This window comes from Phalaenopsis equestris, unplaced genomic scaffold (assembly GCF_001263595.1).
Source record: "Phalaenopsis equestris unplaced genomic scaffold, ASM126359v1 Scaffold000882, whole genome shotgun sequence".
NCBI lineage: Eukaryota > Viridiplantae > Streptophyta > Magnoliopsida > Asparagales > Orchidaceae > Phalaenopsis > Phalaenopsis equestris.
This window is the reverse complement of record NW_018165322.1, coordinates 421,292-438,257: the sequence shown is the minus strand read 5'-3', so window position 1 is coordinate 438,257 and position 16,966 is coordinate 421,292. Positions and strand designations below refer to the sequence as shown.

The 16,966-nt window shown below is 36.6% G+C and overlaps 1 protein-coding gene across 5 annotated transcripts in view; it reads right to left on the bottom strand.

The window, feature by feature from the left end:
* The window catches only part of LOC110032172, a 47,365-nt gene extending 31,178 nt beyond the window's left edge, over positions 1-16,187 (bottom strand). Inside the window, exons 1-9 of one of the 5 annotated variants that reach the window (XM_020735705.1) lie at positions 16,037-16,187; positions 15,776-15,919; positions 7,080-7,206; positions 6,847-6,980; positions 6,587-6,731; positions 6,032-6,207; positions 2,081-2,318; positions 1,761-1,847; positions 1,536-1,681 (exon numbers count right to left, since the gene is read on the bottom strand). In XM_020735705.1, the coding sequence (XP_020591364.1) occupies positions 1,536-1,681; positions 1,761-1,847; positions 2,081-2,318; positions 6,032-6,207; positions 6,587-6,731; positions 6,847-6,980; positions 7,080-7,206; positions 15,776-15,919; positions 16,037-16,102 (1,263 nt within the window). In that variant the 5' untranslated portion in view covers positions 16,103-16,187. Of the gene's footprint in view, positions 1-1,535; positions 1,682-1,760; positions 1,848-2,080; positions 2,319-6,031; positions 6,208-6,586; positions 6,732-6,846; positions 6,981-7,079; positions 7,207-7,552; positions 7,878-15,775; positions 15,920-16,036 lie in introns of those variants that run through there. The other 4 variants (XM_020735706.1, XM_020735707.1, XM_020735709.1 and 1 more) reach the window with 4 other exon arrangements.
* Between the last annotated feature and the right edge of the window lie 779 nt (positions 16,188-16,966).

Here is a 16,966-nt window from a genome sequence, read left to right as displayed (position 1 = left end):
TCCTGCTCAAAATTTATATAGTTGCTTTATTTAGCTTATTTAAAACCTGGTTCCACTCAGAGATCTACCAAATTATTATCTCTAATAAGAGATCGGAGGTTTCTCTTGAAGCTGCTCTCAAAGAGACGCATTCCTTATTTTTTACCATTTGTATGGCGGAAGCTAGTTTTTTTTTTTTTTTTTTCAAAGGGGGGGGGGGGGGGGGGGGGGAAGATCATAACATAACTCTCTACAAGCATGAGCAGTTTCCACTTGTAAAATTGCTAAGCTTTCACTTTTCTGTGTTATATAACATATATTGCTTATGAAAAACTCGGGTTTGTGCGGCCTGTCAAGACTCTTTGGCTGATACAATTTGTAAGACACCTATGGCCACGAGTTCGATCCCCAATATGTGTGGGATGGGCCAATCGTAAAGGGAAAAAAAAATGAAATGCTCCAGTTGGAATGTTATTTTTCATCTTCTTCCTTGATCTGGTCTAATATTGGAACATAATAGCTACATGCTCTTAATATGGGCTAATAGATATAGAGTTTCTTGTTTTAAGTTTTAAGGTATTAACTTACAAAAAGGATTTGCTTCACTTAGTAGAAAGGCAATCTATTGTCATGATGTGCACAACAGAGAAAAAACAAACCTTACGATTTATTGTGAATGTAGTGCTTTTAAAAGGCCAGTAAAATCAGTGGGAGAGTTGGTCAATCCACAATATGTTGACAGATATCATCCTACACATAAAACTAATTATTGGTTAAAATTACTTCGAAAAAAAGCTAGTTTCATTGGTTAATTCGGTATGTTAAGATGGATGCGTGAAAAAAAAAGGATAAACATTGATATGATTATATAAAATAAAATATGGAATAATCATTTATTGAACAAAGAAGTGAAAAAAAAGTTTACTTTGAAAATATACGGGAAGAAAGCAAAACATATAACCACAAGGCAATTATATAAACTATACAACAACAACAACAAAGCCTTGATCCTACTACATGTGATCGGCTATATGAATCTTTTTTATCCATATGTAAAAGAAAGAAAAAGAAAATGGGAGACCAAGAACAATATGTTATGTGCAAAAGATTTTGCATAAAAATAAATTAACACTTGTGTAGCACGCAACAAGAATGAATGGAGGAGATTTTATAATTCCAAAATCTAAATAGTTAAGATAGCTAATGATGAAGATGGTTATGAAAGAATTCCTTCAATTTTGAGATCCTTAACAACTTCTGTTTCAGCTACTAAACCAGTTCCAGAAGCCCAGTACTTTACCATGCAGAAAATCTCAACATTTGTTTGCCAAATCAACCATCTACGAGGACAATATGATAAAATTACTAAATTGTGAAATAACAGTACTATTTGTTCTTTAAAACGTAAATATTCATGCAGATGGCCATAAGTAGTAGAAGTATCCGATAAAGGATGAATAAAAGATGACGTCACTTTATTCCGACAGAAATAATAACCATAAATCCAGGAGTAAGCTATCAATGGAGAAAATTTCTGATAATTATGAGAATGTTACCCTCAGAAGCATCAATCCATGGTATGAAGGTTGTAGAATATAAAAGCTCATAAAGCTTCCATAGGTCATATTCTCTAGGTTACAAGATGATGAACACACAAGCCCCTGGTCGAGAGAATAAAGTGATTCACATAGTCCGTGGAAAACTGCACTTAACATCAAACAAACATTAAACAGATGCATGAAAGGCCAACCACAAATGAGAAATCAATCGAGCCTACTCACTTCGTGCATTCATCTCGTGCTCTTTTGAAGCAGCTTTCTTATCATGATATACTGGAGCAATAATATAAGATGTTCCCATAATTACACCTTTTACAATAGAAATGGAAAAATTTCACAACTTGTAGTATTTCTTTTCCCTGGAAATAAATACTGTTTTTGGAATATTAAGCAAAAAATCTACAATCACATGGTTTTGATCCTGCTCTCTCCAGAAAGAGAGTAAATCATCAATCAATAGGATAATCAGACGGAAATTAGATAAACATTAATTGCCAAACCAAGTTCCAAATGTGCAAAATTAAAAATATTGCTTTCTGAACCTTCATTTAGAGACGCCAGGCTTGTGCGTTCAATAACATTTAAAGTAATAAGACCACTGATTTTGTGGAGCTCAGATGAACTTTCAAATGAAGGAACAAATAGCAAAGTATTTCCTCCAACACTAATTGCATTCTCAATCAAATCAGATTCCCCAAGCTCCAAAGAGGTAACTGGACAAACATTCTTCTTAGCCTGCTTGTAAGCATCGCTGATGGGACATCCATGGCACCTGCATGTCTATAGTAAGCTTATCTTAAGAAGATCATAGAAACCTTTCTTAAAGTAGTTTGAATAATTGACTGTGCCGGAAAATAATAAAAGCATGGGAAAGCATGCAAACCGTTAAGGCAAAGCTTACTGGTTTAGAATATTTCAAGTTTTTCTTCACAAAGAAACTGAGAAAAAAAAAATAGAACACAGCAGAACTTAAATTCAATTTCATTACTTATCGTAATGTAATCTGATTTGCAGCCAATAAAGCCACGACATCCACTAAAAAATTCGTTCAACTTGACTATATATTCATGTCAAATGGAAACCAGATCTACAACATCACAGCCATTTTTTATATTACTAGGCTGGACATTTCATGAAATATGGCGCATAAATTAGTGATAACCCGTGGAAGAATATGAATAATTTATTATGAAAATAAAAAACTTAAAATATTATAAATAGTAACTTTTTTAGTGTATTCCCACAAAATTCACAATAACAGTTCTTAGGTGAATTAGAAATCCATTTGACAACCCGTAGGATGCTATGCATTCATGGGTCAACTTTGCATTCAAAAACTCCCTTTGAGATGCGGAGAAGTGACCTTGAAAAAAATAAAGATGTGGACAAGTTACCAAAGCAAACAAACTGAACGCCCAGGAAAAAAAATCCTAATCCAATATTGAAGCTGAAGTTTAAAAAAAAAGAATTGTTGAAAACCTAATCTGTACTAAAAGTTTAAAACAAACTCACCTGAGAGTTCTGAGTCGGAGGTGAATGGTGTAGAAGTCTCAAGTGTCGGGAAAGACAGGGAAAAGGAACTAGCTAGCACAAGTGGCACTGCAGGCATCGTTCCCTCATTTTGCTTCCTGCTTCATGCATACACCCTTAGCTCACCATCAAACTAAATCCTACCACATTTGGGTTCACTCCTCATTTTCCGATTCCTCAATGGATTCATCCCATATCACAACACAAGGCATTGCTCCCACATGTATCACTCTCTTACCATTGCTACTCACCTCTCTTGCCTAATATCTCAAGTATCTAACGAGTTACAGAAGGGTGAGGATACTTCCTGGGTCTAGCGCAATTCAAATTCTCTAAATGACATATCCATGCTCACAAAACAGTTTCTTTTATATCGGCTCTAGCAAACATACCCCTTTTGGATAGCAAAATAACCTACAAATACACATTTCATAGCTCTAGGAGTCAGCTTCCTTATTAATGGTCTGTTATCTTTTACAAAATATACGCATCCAAACACCTTTCAATAGGAAGACCTTACTATTATCTCCTTTCACCATCTGACAATGACACTTTTAATCAAACACCCTCGATGGCATTCTATTGATCAATTGAGCTGCTGTCAAAACTGCTTGGCCCCATAAATGATTTGGGACATTCATTGTGATCATCATGCTTCGGGCAACCTCTAGCAGGTGCCTCTATTCCTCTCCGCTTCTCCATTTAGTGCTAGTGTGTATGGACATGTTGTTTGATGCTATATCCCCAGGGCTGACAGGTATTCCTCAAATATTTTATTAGTATACTCTGTCAAAACTGCTTGGCCCTGTACCTGTCTCTCCCTCCTCGCTAACATTAGATTAGCCCAGTAGCTCTATTTTCCACATTTTCAACCAGCACCACGACCACGACCACAGTCTCCACCCTATCCACATCCACCTCTCTTTCTTTAGGTGTCCTAGGGCAAGTCTTGCTCAAATGCCCAATGTCATCACAATTATACCGCTTGTGAGTTCCCCCCTAGACACTTATCATCATACCTAAGCTCTAAGCAAGCAACACTGATCGCGCATCTGGAAGTGCACTTGGCTCATAATGTAGCTTCATATGACTCTCCTCTTGTATCATTACAACAATGGTCTTAACTAGTGAAGGGATAGCCGCCTAAGCTAGGAGGATTGATCTCCTTTGATGAAAGGTCGGGTTCAAGTGGTCCAAAAACTGCATAATCCTTATGTGTAAAGATCTCTCCTTTCTTGCACTATGGATCACCACGGCTCAACATCAGTGAGAAGTCATCAAGATCTGCCCACAGCCGCTCCAAATCTATGGCATATTCTTGAATCGATCTATCTATCACCTTATATCACTGCTTCAATCTCACACTGAATCTGAAACACCCTCATGTGGTTCTCTGTTCCAGCATAAACCCTCTTTAGCTTTGCCTAGTGTTCCTCACCTTTCGACTGTCACTACTGGGGATCCAATTGACGGAACCATTGAGTTGAGTAGCCAAGTGTAGATTAAGGAGTGTGTGGTTCTCCACATATCCCTATTAGCATTGTCACTCATTGGTTTGTCCCCAGTAAGATATCCCTCTAGTCTCTTATCTACTATAGCAACCTCGACCCGACGAAGCCAGCTCAGATACGTGGCTGATCCATAAAGCTTTAGCTCCACAAAAGTGAGATCTAGCTTCACCTGCACCGGAGCACGTGTTGAGGTGTGGCTCCCGTCAAGATACAAGATCCCCGTATGAGCCCGACCAAGTCCTTCAAAAATTTAGGATCTATATTCCCCAGACGCTCCAATACATTACCTCTCGCACTATCTCAGTCTCCTGATATCCTCAAACACAAGGCTAGAACAACATATCACACGAATTTGTACGAGGCAATCCCATCGTGGCCATCATAATTAGCTCAAATTGCGACTGTATCCTTCGGGTCACGCCGCAATCTCATAGTTGTTGTCCAAGTTAGGACACTGCAATCTCATTGTTGCCTTCCCAGTTAGCTCTAATTATGATTGTGTTGTGAGGGTCACGCAACAATTGTGTCATTGCCTTCTCAGTTAGCTCTAATCACGCCTGTATTGTGAGAGCAAAGTGTAAGGAAAACAAAAAAGAAAGTTTAAGGTCTCTGCATCCCGCGTGGTTGCATACTCATTACGATGTTAAAACAAGGACGCAGAGGTTCAGTGGGGAAGAAGTTTCGGATGGTGTTGGATCTCCATGCACCGATCCCATTTCATCGGATTGAGCAGTCGATGGTGAATCAAGCAGCTGACAGTGGATCGTGTAGCGATCCTACAAGCCGCGATCTTCCGCTGGCAGATGGGAACTTCAGGCCTCTTTGCGCCAATCCTGACCCTCACAGATGGCCAGGTTTAGCTCTGATGCAAAAAAAAAAAATTGTTGAAAACCTAGTCTGTACATTCGTAACATGGGCTTAAATAGGGTCTTTCAAAGTTTTATATATAAACCCTAGAATTCTTCAATATTTCCTTTTTACCAATAGGACCATAAATAAAGTCCAATTCTCAGCAAGTTTTAAAAGAGCCAATGAGCCCAAATTTAGAAATAAGAATTCCTTTGCATTTTCTTTTACACTGCCTAATCGTACAATTGATTGTTTTATTCCCAAGCAAGAAAATGAGATGCATTTTTTTATAGAAAGACGTAAAGATGCATAAAAGGAGATTCATTCACAACCGCTTGTTATTCATCTCATAATTCACTCAAAAAATTCCCATATGACTTGTGATGGAAATCAATAATTTGACAGCAAAAAATGGAGTTTTGCCAAGGAACCACTGCGTATGGACCATTTTTATGCAGATTTAGTAGGGTTGGTCAAGCCAATCTGTTTTCCTTAAATTGTTACAGATCAAACATTAGTCAAAATTATATAACTGCTACAGTTAAAATTTAATTGTATAGAAGGATAGAAATATATTTGTGTTCTGCTTGCAAGCTCTCTTACCACACAAGATGTGAAGCCATCAACAATCATAGAAGTGGAGGCAAACAATCTACAAGATATTTGGTTTGAAGATTCCCAAATGGCATGCTTAAAGGCAAGGACAGCGTTCATGCCATCTACATCATCCCTTAAATCTTGTAACCACATCTTGACAAGGCCAGAAAGGATCCAGGTGTCTGCAGCGTCCGATATATATTCAGGCATTAACTATTACATAATTCATGAATAACTAGTGACAAATAAAATACTTCCTAGTTACTAAAGATTAATTTATAAGAGAATCTACCATAAACAAGCCCTTGAAAATGAACTATTAGATGGTTTTATTGGAGGATTCCTAACAAATTGAAAAGCTTGATCGCCTGTTTAAGTTATGCACGGATTTAGAAGTGAAACTGTCATTAAGAAATACCAGCCAAAATTATGCATTATGCAATAATGATCATTCTCACTATGTCAAAGCACATACTAACTGCTATTGATCCCATTCAACTAAGTTGATAAAAAAATTTATTATTATTTACGAATGTACCCTTTTTTATTTTCATGTCATACCAGCACAATGTCTATGAATAAAACAGTTCTGATGCTGCTCGAAAAAGTCATTGAATTTGCTGAGGTTTAGAGATGATCCACTATTCAGAATGGCCTCCTGTTCCAGCACAACAAACTCTATTGGCACCTGCTTGGTGACTGCATCCTATAATCAGCAGAAATGCAAGCACGGACTCAACGAGATTGTATCAACTAATAAATCAATATGATGAAGATATTTATTGGAACATCAAATAGAGAAATAAATATATGTCGCATACCATGGAAATATTCTGAAGAGCTTCGGAGAAAATGTCAACCGAGGAAGCAGTTACAATAACTTTCTTTTGTATATCTTTACCGTTCCACATATATAAGAATTCATCGCTCAAAAGCTTTCTGATTGACAGTTCAACTAGAAGAAGAAATGGGAACAAAAAACAGAGCATGCTGACCTCATAGTTTCCACTTTAGAATATAGTCAACAAGGCGAGACTGATTCAGTGTCTGTTACCTTCATTATCACATTTAGTAGACATAAACGGACTAGATTCTGTTTGAAAACACTTGGGCAAATTATTGACTGCTTGATGGAAATCACGAAGATTGAAGTTTCCTCCAGGCCTATATGCAATCTTCAGCTGCAAGTAATAGTAGAAAAATTAGCACAGACATTCATAATGAAAAAGAGAGATTTATTGTTTAAATTGAAATAAGCTCATCAAATATCATGCCACCCAAAGATCAACTGAAATCCCTAAAACTCAAAATCATATAACGTCAAATCAAATCTACTAATCGATTATTTATTCAGCTAACAAGGAGAACAAGCAGCGTGCAAGCAACCATATGGTTTCTGAAGATTTATCTGCTTCCATCAGCTTTTTCCAATGTTTCAACTCAAGCTTTGATATCGAAGTTAATCCAAATCATAATAGAAAAATAAATATTATTACTGAAAAAGCCGATCAGGCTGTTATAACTCACGCTGGAAAAAGAAACTACAACAAACATGGCATGAACTCACGCCAAGGCTCGACCCATGGGTGATGAAAGTCAGCTAGGTGGTTGGGGAGCGAAGATAGATGGCTGAAATGGGGCTGTAGGTGGTTGGGACAGCCAAAGGAGGGGCCGGAATCATGTTGGGAGCAAAGCGAAATGCTGGGACAGCAAGGCCAGCAGGTGAAGTGGCGAGCGGAGTGACGATGCACGGTAGGAAAAGGCTAGATCAGCCGGGGGACAGCAGAAAACAGCAGGTTTACTGTTTTCCTGCTTACAAAAGCGATGGGGCGAAGGAACTGTAACGCCCAAATTAATTTGAGAATTGAAGTAAGTTCGAAACATGTGTAAAGTTCCCCAAAATTTTCATCCAGTATTTGATCGAAATAAATTTATAAAATTTCGATCAATTTAATATAAAACATCATGCATGAATTGTTAACGGATATGAAGATATAAAATTTCAAAATTATATATTTAATTAACTTAATTAATCCTAATTAATTCTTCCTAATCCTCTGTTATTGTAGCCCACCGACATTATGCAACTTTTATTTCTTTCGTGCGGTCGAATAGGGCACCGAGCTTTGCATTTTCCTCCTTTCCCAAATTTCTTCTCCTCTCTACACCGATTCCCCTCCGTGTTCCTTGTCCATCATGTGAAGAAGCGAGCCGTGACCCTTGTTATAGTCCAAGGGCGCGAGTAGTGAACCGAGCGGCTGCCTGAGTGCCGCAACTTGGGATTTAGGGCTCCAACACGATTTTCGTAAGTATTAATCCCTTTCTCTCGCCATTCTAATCTTTCCTTTCCTTCCTCACTCTTCGGTGTTGCCTTTTGTCTCATTTTTCGTGTTTTTCTCATTTCCGGTAGCCATCAGTGGCGACGATTTTGTGTCAGAAGTGTTGTAATTGATTTGCAAGCTTCCAAAAGAGTTTTAGCACGAGTTAGCGAGGGGGAAGTTAAGTTGAAGGTAATACGAAGAAGATTATTCAGTTTCAAAAGGACGATTTATGCCGAAAAGCCTATCCCAGGTATTTTTTGAGTGAATAATTTATGTTTTGCGTTAAATCATGTTATGAACCCGAATTTCATGAATTCCTATGATGTCAACATTCCTTAGGTTGTGCATATAAGGCAGCAAGCTCGAAGCGAGCGTATAGAAACTCGTCTTAGGAATGCTCAGTTTAGTCAGGTGAAATAATTTGTGCTAAACTAAGAAAAAGTACTCTTCTATTAGTTTCATATGATTTTTAATTTGACACCAATGCATTTAGGAATTATGGCTTATTGTCGATGGATACCTTTAATTAATTTATAAATGCAAGTTAATTTTTATTATGCTACACGTGATTCTATGTTATTTGATGATCCAGATGATTATGCATATGATACTAATTGCTTGCAGGTATTCATTATATTATGATTCATATTTATGAAATATGAAATGCTTAATTGCAGGAATTATGCATTACAAAATATCTGACGAATGTTGCTATGGGTATTATGTTTGCTTGCAAGTAGTGCTATGCGTAAACTATTATATGAATGCTTGCAAGTACATTATGCAGGGAAGTAGTATTTTTGAATCCTGATATTTATACATCGATGAAACTCTACAAACCGTTGGAATTAGGCGGTGATAAAACGTTAAAGAACTGTGGGTATTAGGGGGCTTTCGATTATTACTATATTGGAAGGTCACTTGTAAATGTTACTTTATCGATAGTTTATGTAGTCTTTCGGACAGGGTGAGGATCTGTCATCAAAGAATATGGAAATAGTTGAACCTTATACATTTACAAGTGACACTACCATAAAATAACACATATTTGTGATTACATGCTCATGATTATATGTGTATGAACAAGCATGTTTACACAATAATCTTGACTCTTACTGTATTTGTTTTCTATTCATGTCCTCTACTATGCTAGTATGTTATGACTCGTGTCTAGACTTTTACAGTTTCATTTAAGCATGCACGTTACTTTCTTCTCGTGTTTAAAATCTTATTTTCGCCCAGGTTATTTTGTTGAGCTAGTTTTACTCACTCTACATTGTTGCCTTCTAGGTAAATGCAACGCGCACCGGGGCGAGTAGCCAAGTGGCTTTATACAAATTTTGCACAATAGTTTTGAGAGCTTTGTGCAAACATTTTAGGTACGTATATTTTTTTACTATATTAGATTTAGCAACTATGTATATATATGTTTTGATGATATGATTTTCATGCTTCTATAAATATGAATGAACTTTGATATACAATGTATCACGTATGTGTTGCGATCCAGTTAGGCTAATTCATCACCCACTGAGTTTGAGTATTGTGAGAGTTGGCACAACCATATTGTCAGCCTCTATCGCATCTCAGCAAGCGCCTTAATGGAGGATCAATTGGGGTGTGAAAGAAAGTAGTATCAGAACATAATTATTGGATGAAAGAATAATGGAAGCGTGTTGGATTTAGAAGAATGAGATCAAATATAAATTGATTTATACAGAGCTATAATTTGATGAATATGGGATGGGTAAACTTACGACTTAAGGTGTCATGTGTGCACAATTAAATTTTTAATGATAAATTACATTTAAATAATAAAGTGTCTCTATGTGTAAAGAAGAAAAATAAAGTATTGAAGGCATGTTTATTGGTGGACTACATGCAAAACAGGAAGTTTGAGCTAAAACTAATTTGAGCAGAAATTAAAATCAAAATAAGACAAATGCATACACTGAAACAACATCGTTACAGGGCATTGTACAACCTATATCACAAGTGGTTGACAAAATGGTTATCATCAAAAGATCCTTTACCATTACATGGCCCAAATCTGAAACTGGGACAGAAGTGGATTGACACCTAAAGATTTTTCAGTCTTTCAAGCCACTTGCATTCAAGGGTGTCAGTGGCCCTACAGTTGCTGAAGATTTGCTTCAAAAATCGGAAAATTTTTAGATTGTATGAATTATCAGAAAAATGGGAGAGTAGTGTTAGCTACATTCATGGTAGAAGGTGAAGCAGAAAGGTAGCAGCAAGCGCAACATAGAGAGAAATTTCAGTTGACTCCTCTACAACAAATTCAATGGGATGAGTTTGTTAAAGTCTTCAAAAATTGGTTTATTACGCTTTCAGCCAGATTAGCAGTGCAAGATAAGTTTTTAAATTAACTCAACGGTTCAAGACAATTATGCAATATGAGGCAAAATTTACTTCTCCTTTCAGATATGCACCACACTATGTCAGTACCCGAGGGAAGCACAAATTTTTGCACGGTCTCCAAGATCAGTTGAGGGTGGCATTAGCTCCATATAAAATCAACGATTTCTCCGTATTTATTGAAAGGGCAAGAATAATTGAAAATAAGGTGAATTTTATAGTCAACAGTGGCAACCTTAGGCAGATAGGCAAAAGGATTTGGGCAAAAATGAACACTTCCAAAGCAAGAAACTTAAACAAAATGGTAAGCAGAAGCAGCTTAAGATAGAAAAGTCAGTTCGTTAATTATATAAAAAAAAAACACTTTGGGCAGTGTTTGATTGGTTCTGAAAAATATTACAAATGTGGACAGCCAATACACATCCAAATAAATTGTCCATACAAAAAGAAAAAAGACGGCATACCCCACAAGCAATCCAAGGACCGGGACAATCCTGAAAAATTTTGAAAAGCAATCAGCGTAGCATAACTCAATTTTTTGGAATGACTTCTGTACCAACGAAGGTTGAAACTTTAGAGCGCTGAGTTGAGCAACCAATAAAAGCCAGATTTTTGCAATTACCTCTCAAGAAGAACTCCAATAATCTGAAGATGTGGTTACATGTATGCTCCTAATTCAAGATCAGTCTGGCATTATTCTATTCGATTCAGGTGCATCACATTCATTTATTTCAAATAAATTTGTTGCCAATTTACATGTTGACATTATGAATCTTAATCTTGTTTTGTGTGTTATTATGTCATCGGGAAGTGATTTTTATGTCAATAAAAAATGCTTAGTGCATGTTCATGTCCGTGATAAGAAGTTGTCAGAAAAGTTGATTATCATACCAATTCAAACTTGTGTTGATATTTTGGGGATTGATTGGTTGATAAATCATTTTGCTACAAATGAATGTTGAAAAAGATGGGTGAAGCTGAAATTGCCTGGTTAAAAGTCGTTTATCCTGATCTGATTAGTGCAGTAAAAGAGGCTCATTGAGATGCAATCCAACAACTCGCCGATATTTGAATTTTCAAACTCTAACCAATGGTTGATTGGAGAATCTGTGGCAAGTTTGAAAGTAAAAGAGATCTTCGAGATCAAAGATGAGGAACATGAGGAAAAAATCTATCATCACGAACCTCCACTTAGAGCTCCAATTAGGGGTGCAATAGAGGTTTCTGATGAAGGCGGTTGGCCAAGATATAGAGAAGGGATTATGTGAGAGGTATGGAGGAGCGCAAAGAATAAACATATGCATAATATTTATTATATACAACATATACTTACCGTTAAAATAAAAATAAATCCCTGGATGTATCCCAATGACTGATTGCGTCTTAATTTAACGACGACGATGTTCACTTGATCAATGATAAAGTCACAGATGGTAGCTTGCTAATTATAAGAATCAAATGACTGTACATTTCACCAAAAGAGAGAAGTTTCACGGGCACACTAAAATTGCTCGAGGAAAAAAAGAAATTCGTTAGTAAAAACTTCAAGTCTAACTCAAAGGGAATGAAAGATCCTCATACAGAAAACTTAGTCAGTTGGTCCTTTATTTGTCTAGCATACACACCAGACGAGGGGGTTTTCTTCCAAACAACTACCTCCTCTCTATTAGGCATACTTAATATCAACGTCAAGTGGTCATGGTGCAATTTAACTTCTTTCCCACCCATTCTGAGCGCCCTCCTCTTATTATCCAACATCTCAAAATGTGTAATGTCAACACATTGTCCTGTGGATATGGAGGCATATCAAAAAAAATGGAAGACATTCATTTCTTTCAAAGAATTCATTCTCCTCTGAAACAAGATGTCTGACGGTATCCAAAATACCCCTCACTGCAGAAGGACGACATCTACAGTTGAATGTCCTTGCGTTCATAACCTACAAAGGAAATGAATGAAAAGAAAAGCACCAGAATATCACAACAAAAAAGATAAATAGGTGTTATGAACACAATAACACCCAATAACACCAGAATATCATCACAGTACTACCACTATGTTATTCAGTTATTAATGAGTTTAAACACATAACAACATGAAAAACATGAGCAACACCCAAAATCAAAGCAATACAGCACATACACAACTTTCAAACACAACATGAAAGAAAAATAGGTGTTATAAACTCAATTACACCCAATTACACAAAAATAACACTTCAACAACTATCAGTGTGTAATTAAGTTCCATAAAAGACATCAATAACACCCAAAATCAACACAATACAACACATATACAATTTTAAAGCACCATATGAAAGAAAAATGTGTTATGAACTCAATAACACTCGATTAATATCAAAGAAATACAACTGTGTTATTCAGTCATTAAAGAGTTTAAACACATATAACACCATGAAAACATTAGTAACACCCAAACTCAAAGCAATACAGCACATACACAAAGGAAAGAAAATTAGGTGTTATGAACTCAATAACACCTAATAACACCAGAATAACACCAATGCATAGTTTCATTCTCGTGTTATTTTCGTTTTATTGTTTGGGATTTCTTTGGTGTTATTTCGACGATCACACCATAAAACCTCCAGCATTACCCTAAGGCATAAGTACATAACACGGCAGTAACACCAACATGTCGTTTTCATGTTTATTGTCGTGTTATTTTTGGTCTTATTAAGTTTCATTGTGTTCGGAAAAAAAAAATTATTTGTTGCAATGTTGAACAATACCTCAATGACTTTGGAGCACTCCTATGTTCTTTTGTTTCCTTGCGAGCTTTCATATTGTCGTACTATCAAACCCTAAACCTCTGAACTTCAAACGACGAAATGACTTTTCTTTTCTGTTTCGAACAATGGCTATCCTCTTTAGAACAATGGTCATCTTCTCTACCGTCCACCGAAACCCTAGCTCCGAAATCCAAAAGTCGAAACGGAGAAAAGGTGCTCTTTGGACTCTTCGCGCTCCTTTTTAACGTAATATGTTTTCGTAATGTTGAATGTTCGGGTTAGGTTTGGGTCGGGCGACGCATGCGTTCTTTTTTATCGGAATTCTATGCGGGTCCCAGAAGGTCAGGTGTCCGCATTTCATTGGACTCCGAACATATCTCTACATTCGAAGTCCGGACGTAATATTTTTCCCGGCCCCAGAGATGGAAACCGCGATCCCTTTGTTAGGTTTCCCTAGGCAATCAGATCTCTGTGCACTGCAATCCTTCGCATCCTCTCTGATATCGCAGGGTTCCGCCACGAAGCGTAGTGTTCTTCCAAAATAGTGGCTCTTATACCAATCTGATATGATTCTACGTCAAGATCAACATATTTTCCACAAAAATTAGGCAAAATAGATATTTTATTTTAATAATTCAAATAACTCAACAATAATACAAAAATAAGCACCTATGACTCAAGAGTTAGGCGATCTCTCCCAATTACTAAAGTTTGAGAGTTAGGAAATCTCTTCCAAAATCTAAGCCTATGACTCACACAATTCAATCTCTTGCATAAACCTAACTCTAACACACCTATTTAGACCCAACAATAATAACAATAAAAGACAAAATTATCCTAAGTTGTATAAAAGATAAATTTGTCTTTACGCCAGGCGCTAGGGTAACAATGCCTTCTATGTGGATATGCCCATCCAAAAGGGAATGTCAATCTCTAACTTAAAAACGTTGAATCTGGGATCTCGTTCGGGGAATCTCTGGAAAAATTTCTATGGGGCTCTCTTTAGTTGAGCTAGAAGGTCATGCCGTTATGGATGTTCTGGCACATGATACAATATAGCGATTTTCCCTGTTCCTGGCAAAGATGTCTGGTTGGCTAGTGCAGTCGCTAGAATATGTAACTTATGTTCCTCAGATTTTGAAATTAATGTTTCATTTTGATCATGGATTGCTAAAGGTCACAGGACAAGGTATCAATTATGTTTTCAAGGCTCAGTTGAGTTGTCCACAACGATTCTAAGCTCAAAGAGCTTGTTGTCTAATTCCCTCTCTCGCAATTAACGCCCAATCAAGGTGCTCTGATACCTCTCTAGAGTAAAATTGAAACAAGAAAAGAAAAAAAAGAAGAAGAGGAAAAGGTAAATTGACTCAATAGTGGATTATTTTAAATGATCAAAAATATTTATTACAAGAGATATCACCATCATCACCCTTTTTAACCAAGAGCAGCGAAGGAAAAAGTGAAGGAAAAAGCAGTCTATTCGCATGTGTACATGAAAAACTGTAGAAATAGAATGAAATTACAGGCTGAAAATAAAATTTAAGAGACATAACTATATAAATGAGCACCTAAGGAGCTATGCAACGCTTCTCCGCATATTACAACAAGTACTCTCCCATTAAGAAGCTTTCCTCAAGTAATGAAACCTTCAAAACTGCTAAGGGTAATATTATTTCGTTGTGCTCATCTTCAAATAAATGAATACAGGTTATAGTGAATGTCTCTCTTTTCACAAGCAATAAGAAATAGCCCCAAGTTGTGGGAAAACATCAGGTTCGCTTCTAGGTTTTTACTGTCGAAATTGCTGTTTTAAATGCATTTAAATAAACAAATGTAATCAGATCATACAGCATTTTCATGACCAAGGTCAAGATACGGTGTAACCAACAGTTTTTCCCAACTATTTTTGTTTAGTAGCTGCAGAGTGAATGCTATGTAAGGTTTTGATCAACGACACTAAACTTACGCGCAGTCAGTGAAACTTAATTTCCCTACTTGAATTAGGTGTCGCTATGAGGTGCGCTGCCATTCAAAATAATGCACTTCGTAATCCATCTCACACCAATGCCTACAATGCATTTCATCAAACAGTTTAAGTTAATTGCACTCGACTTTCATGTTCCACACAGCATCGGCCCGTTTCTAATGTATAATTTGAATGGCATCATTCCAATCTTAACAGACAAGCATCCGTTAACTTCTTCAGGAAAGCTGTAAAAAAAATTGACGACAATGCAATCCCAAGCACAGTCCAATCGAATCATCAAGTACGACGACTAACGCAGTTCGCTAAACACAAACCTCAGAAGAAGACGAAGAGGATTCATTCCTCTGGATGTAGCACAGCCCAATCCGATCTGGGAGCAACATCATCTCCTCCCTCCGCAACACTCGCTCCCCTCCCACAGAACCCGCCGCGAAGAGATCAGCAAGCTGCAGCAAACTCTGCCGCCAGTTTTTTTATAATGGATAGCAAATGTAGCATTGAATGGATCAAAAGAAACGTAAAGAGCTGGATGAAGATTGAAATCGAATGAGAAGAGTGGAGAAAGTTCGAATCACCTGCTTCAGATCTTTGAGGAGAGGAGACGAAATGTTCCGGAGATCGAGCAAGAAACAGAGATGCATTGCTCTATTCTCGCCGAGAGCAAACCCTCTCACTCCCTCGCCATTGACACCGGAGCCACTTTAAACGTAGGACGCTCCTCCCGGTCTCATCAATTCCTCTATCGCTTTTATAGCTGTTGCGGAAATGTTCATAAGTTGATAGAGTAGCCTCGGCCCTGGGTAGACCTAGAAACATTTTTGGAGCCATAAAATTTTAAAAATTTGAACAGCTTATTAAATAAATAATTAATGATTAATAAAATATTATTTTTACTCACTTCAATAATTTTTTTAACGTAATACTTACAAAAAAAAATATTGAGAATATTGAACTTAATTTCTATTAAAATTTTGAGAGATTTATAAACAACCCATACAAATCTTATATATTTATATATTTAATATCTAAGATTTCATATTTACATTTAAAAACACATAGAGTAATGCACTATTATTGGGTATATATGAAAATGTTCTCATGCACACGTTACAAATGTAAATTCATAAGAATTAGGAGTGTAAACGAGCCGAACATGAGCGAGCCATGCTTTGCTCGTGTTCGGCTCGTTTATATTTCGAGCTCAAAAAACGTGTTCGTGTTCGGCTCGTTTGCTTAACGAGTCGAACACGAGCTGTTCACGAACAAAGAGTCCTTTTAACAACCCTAATCATGTACTCATAAGACATAATACAATAAGGGTTTGAGCAAGATTTAAAAATTATTATTTATATTAAAACATCATTTGAATCTAATTTAATAATTTTTATTTTATTTTCTTAATCAATATTTTAATTGATTATAAATCTTTGTAGCCTTGTAGTAAATTAGATTTTTTAAAATACAACTTTTTATATATATATATATAAACTTGATGAGTAGTATTT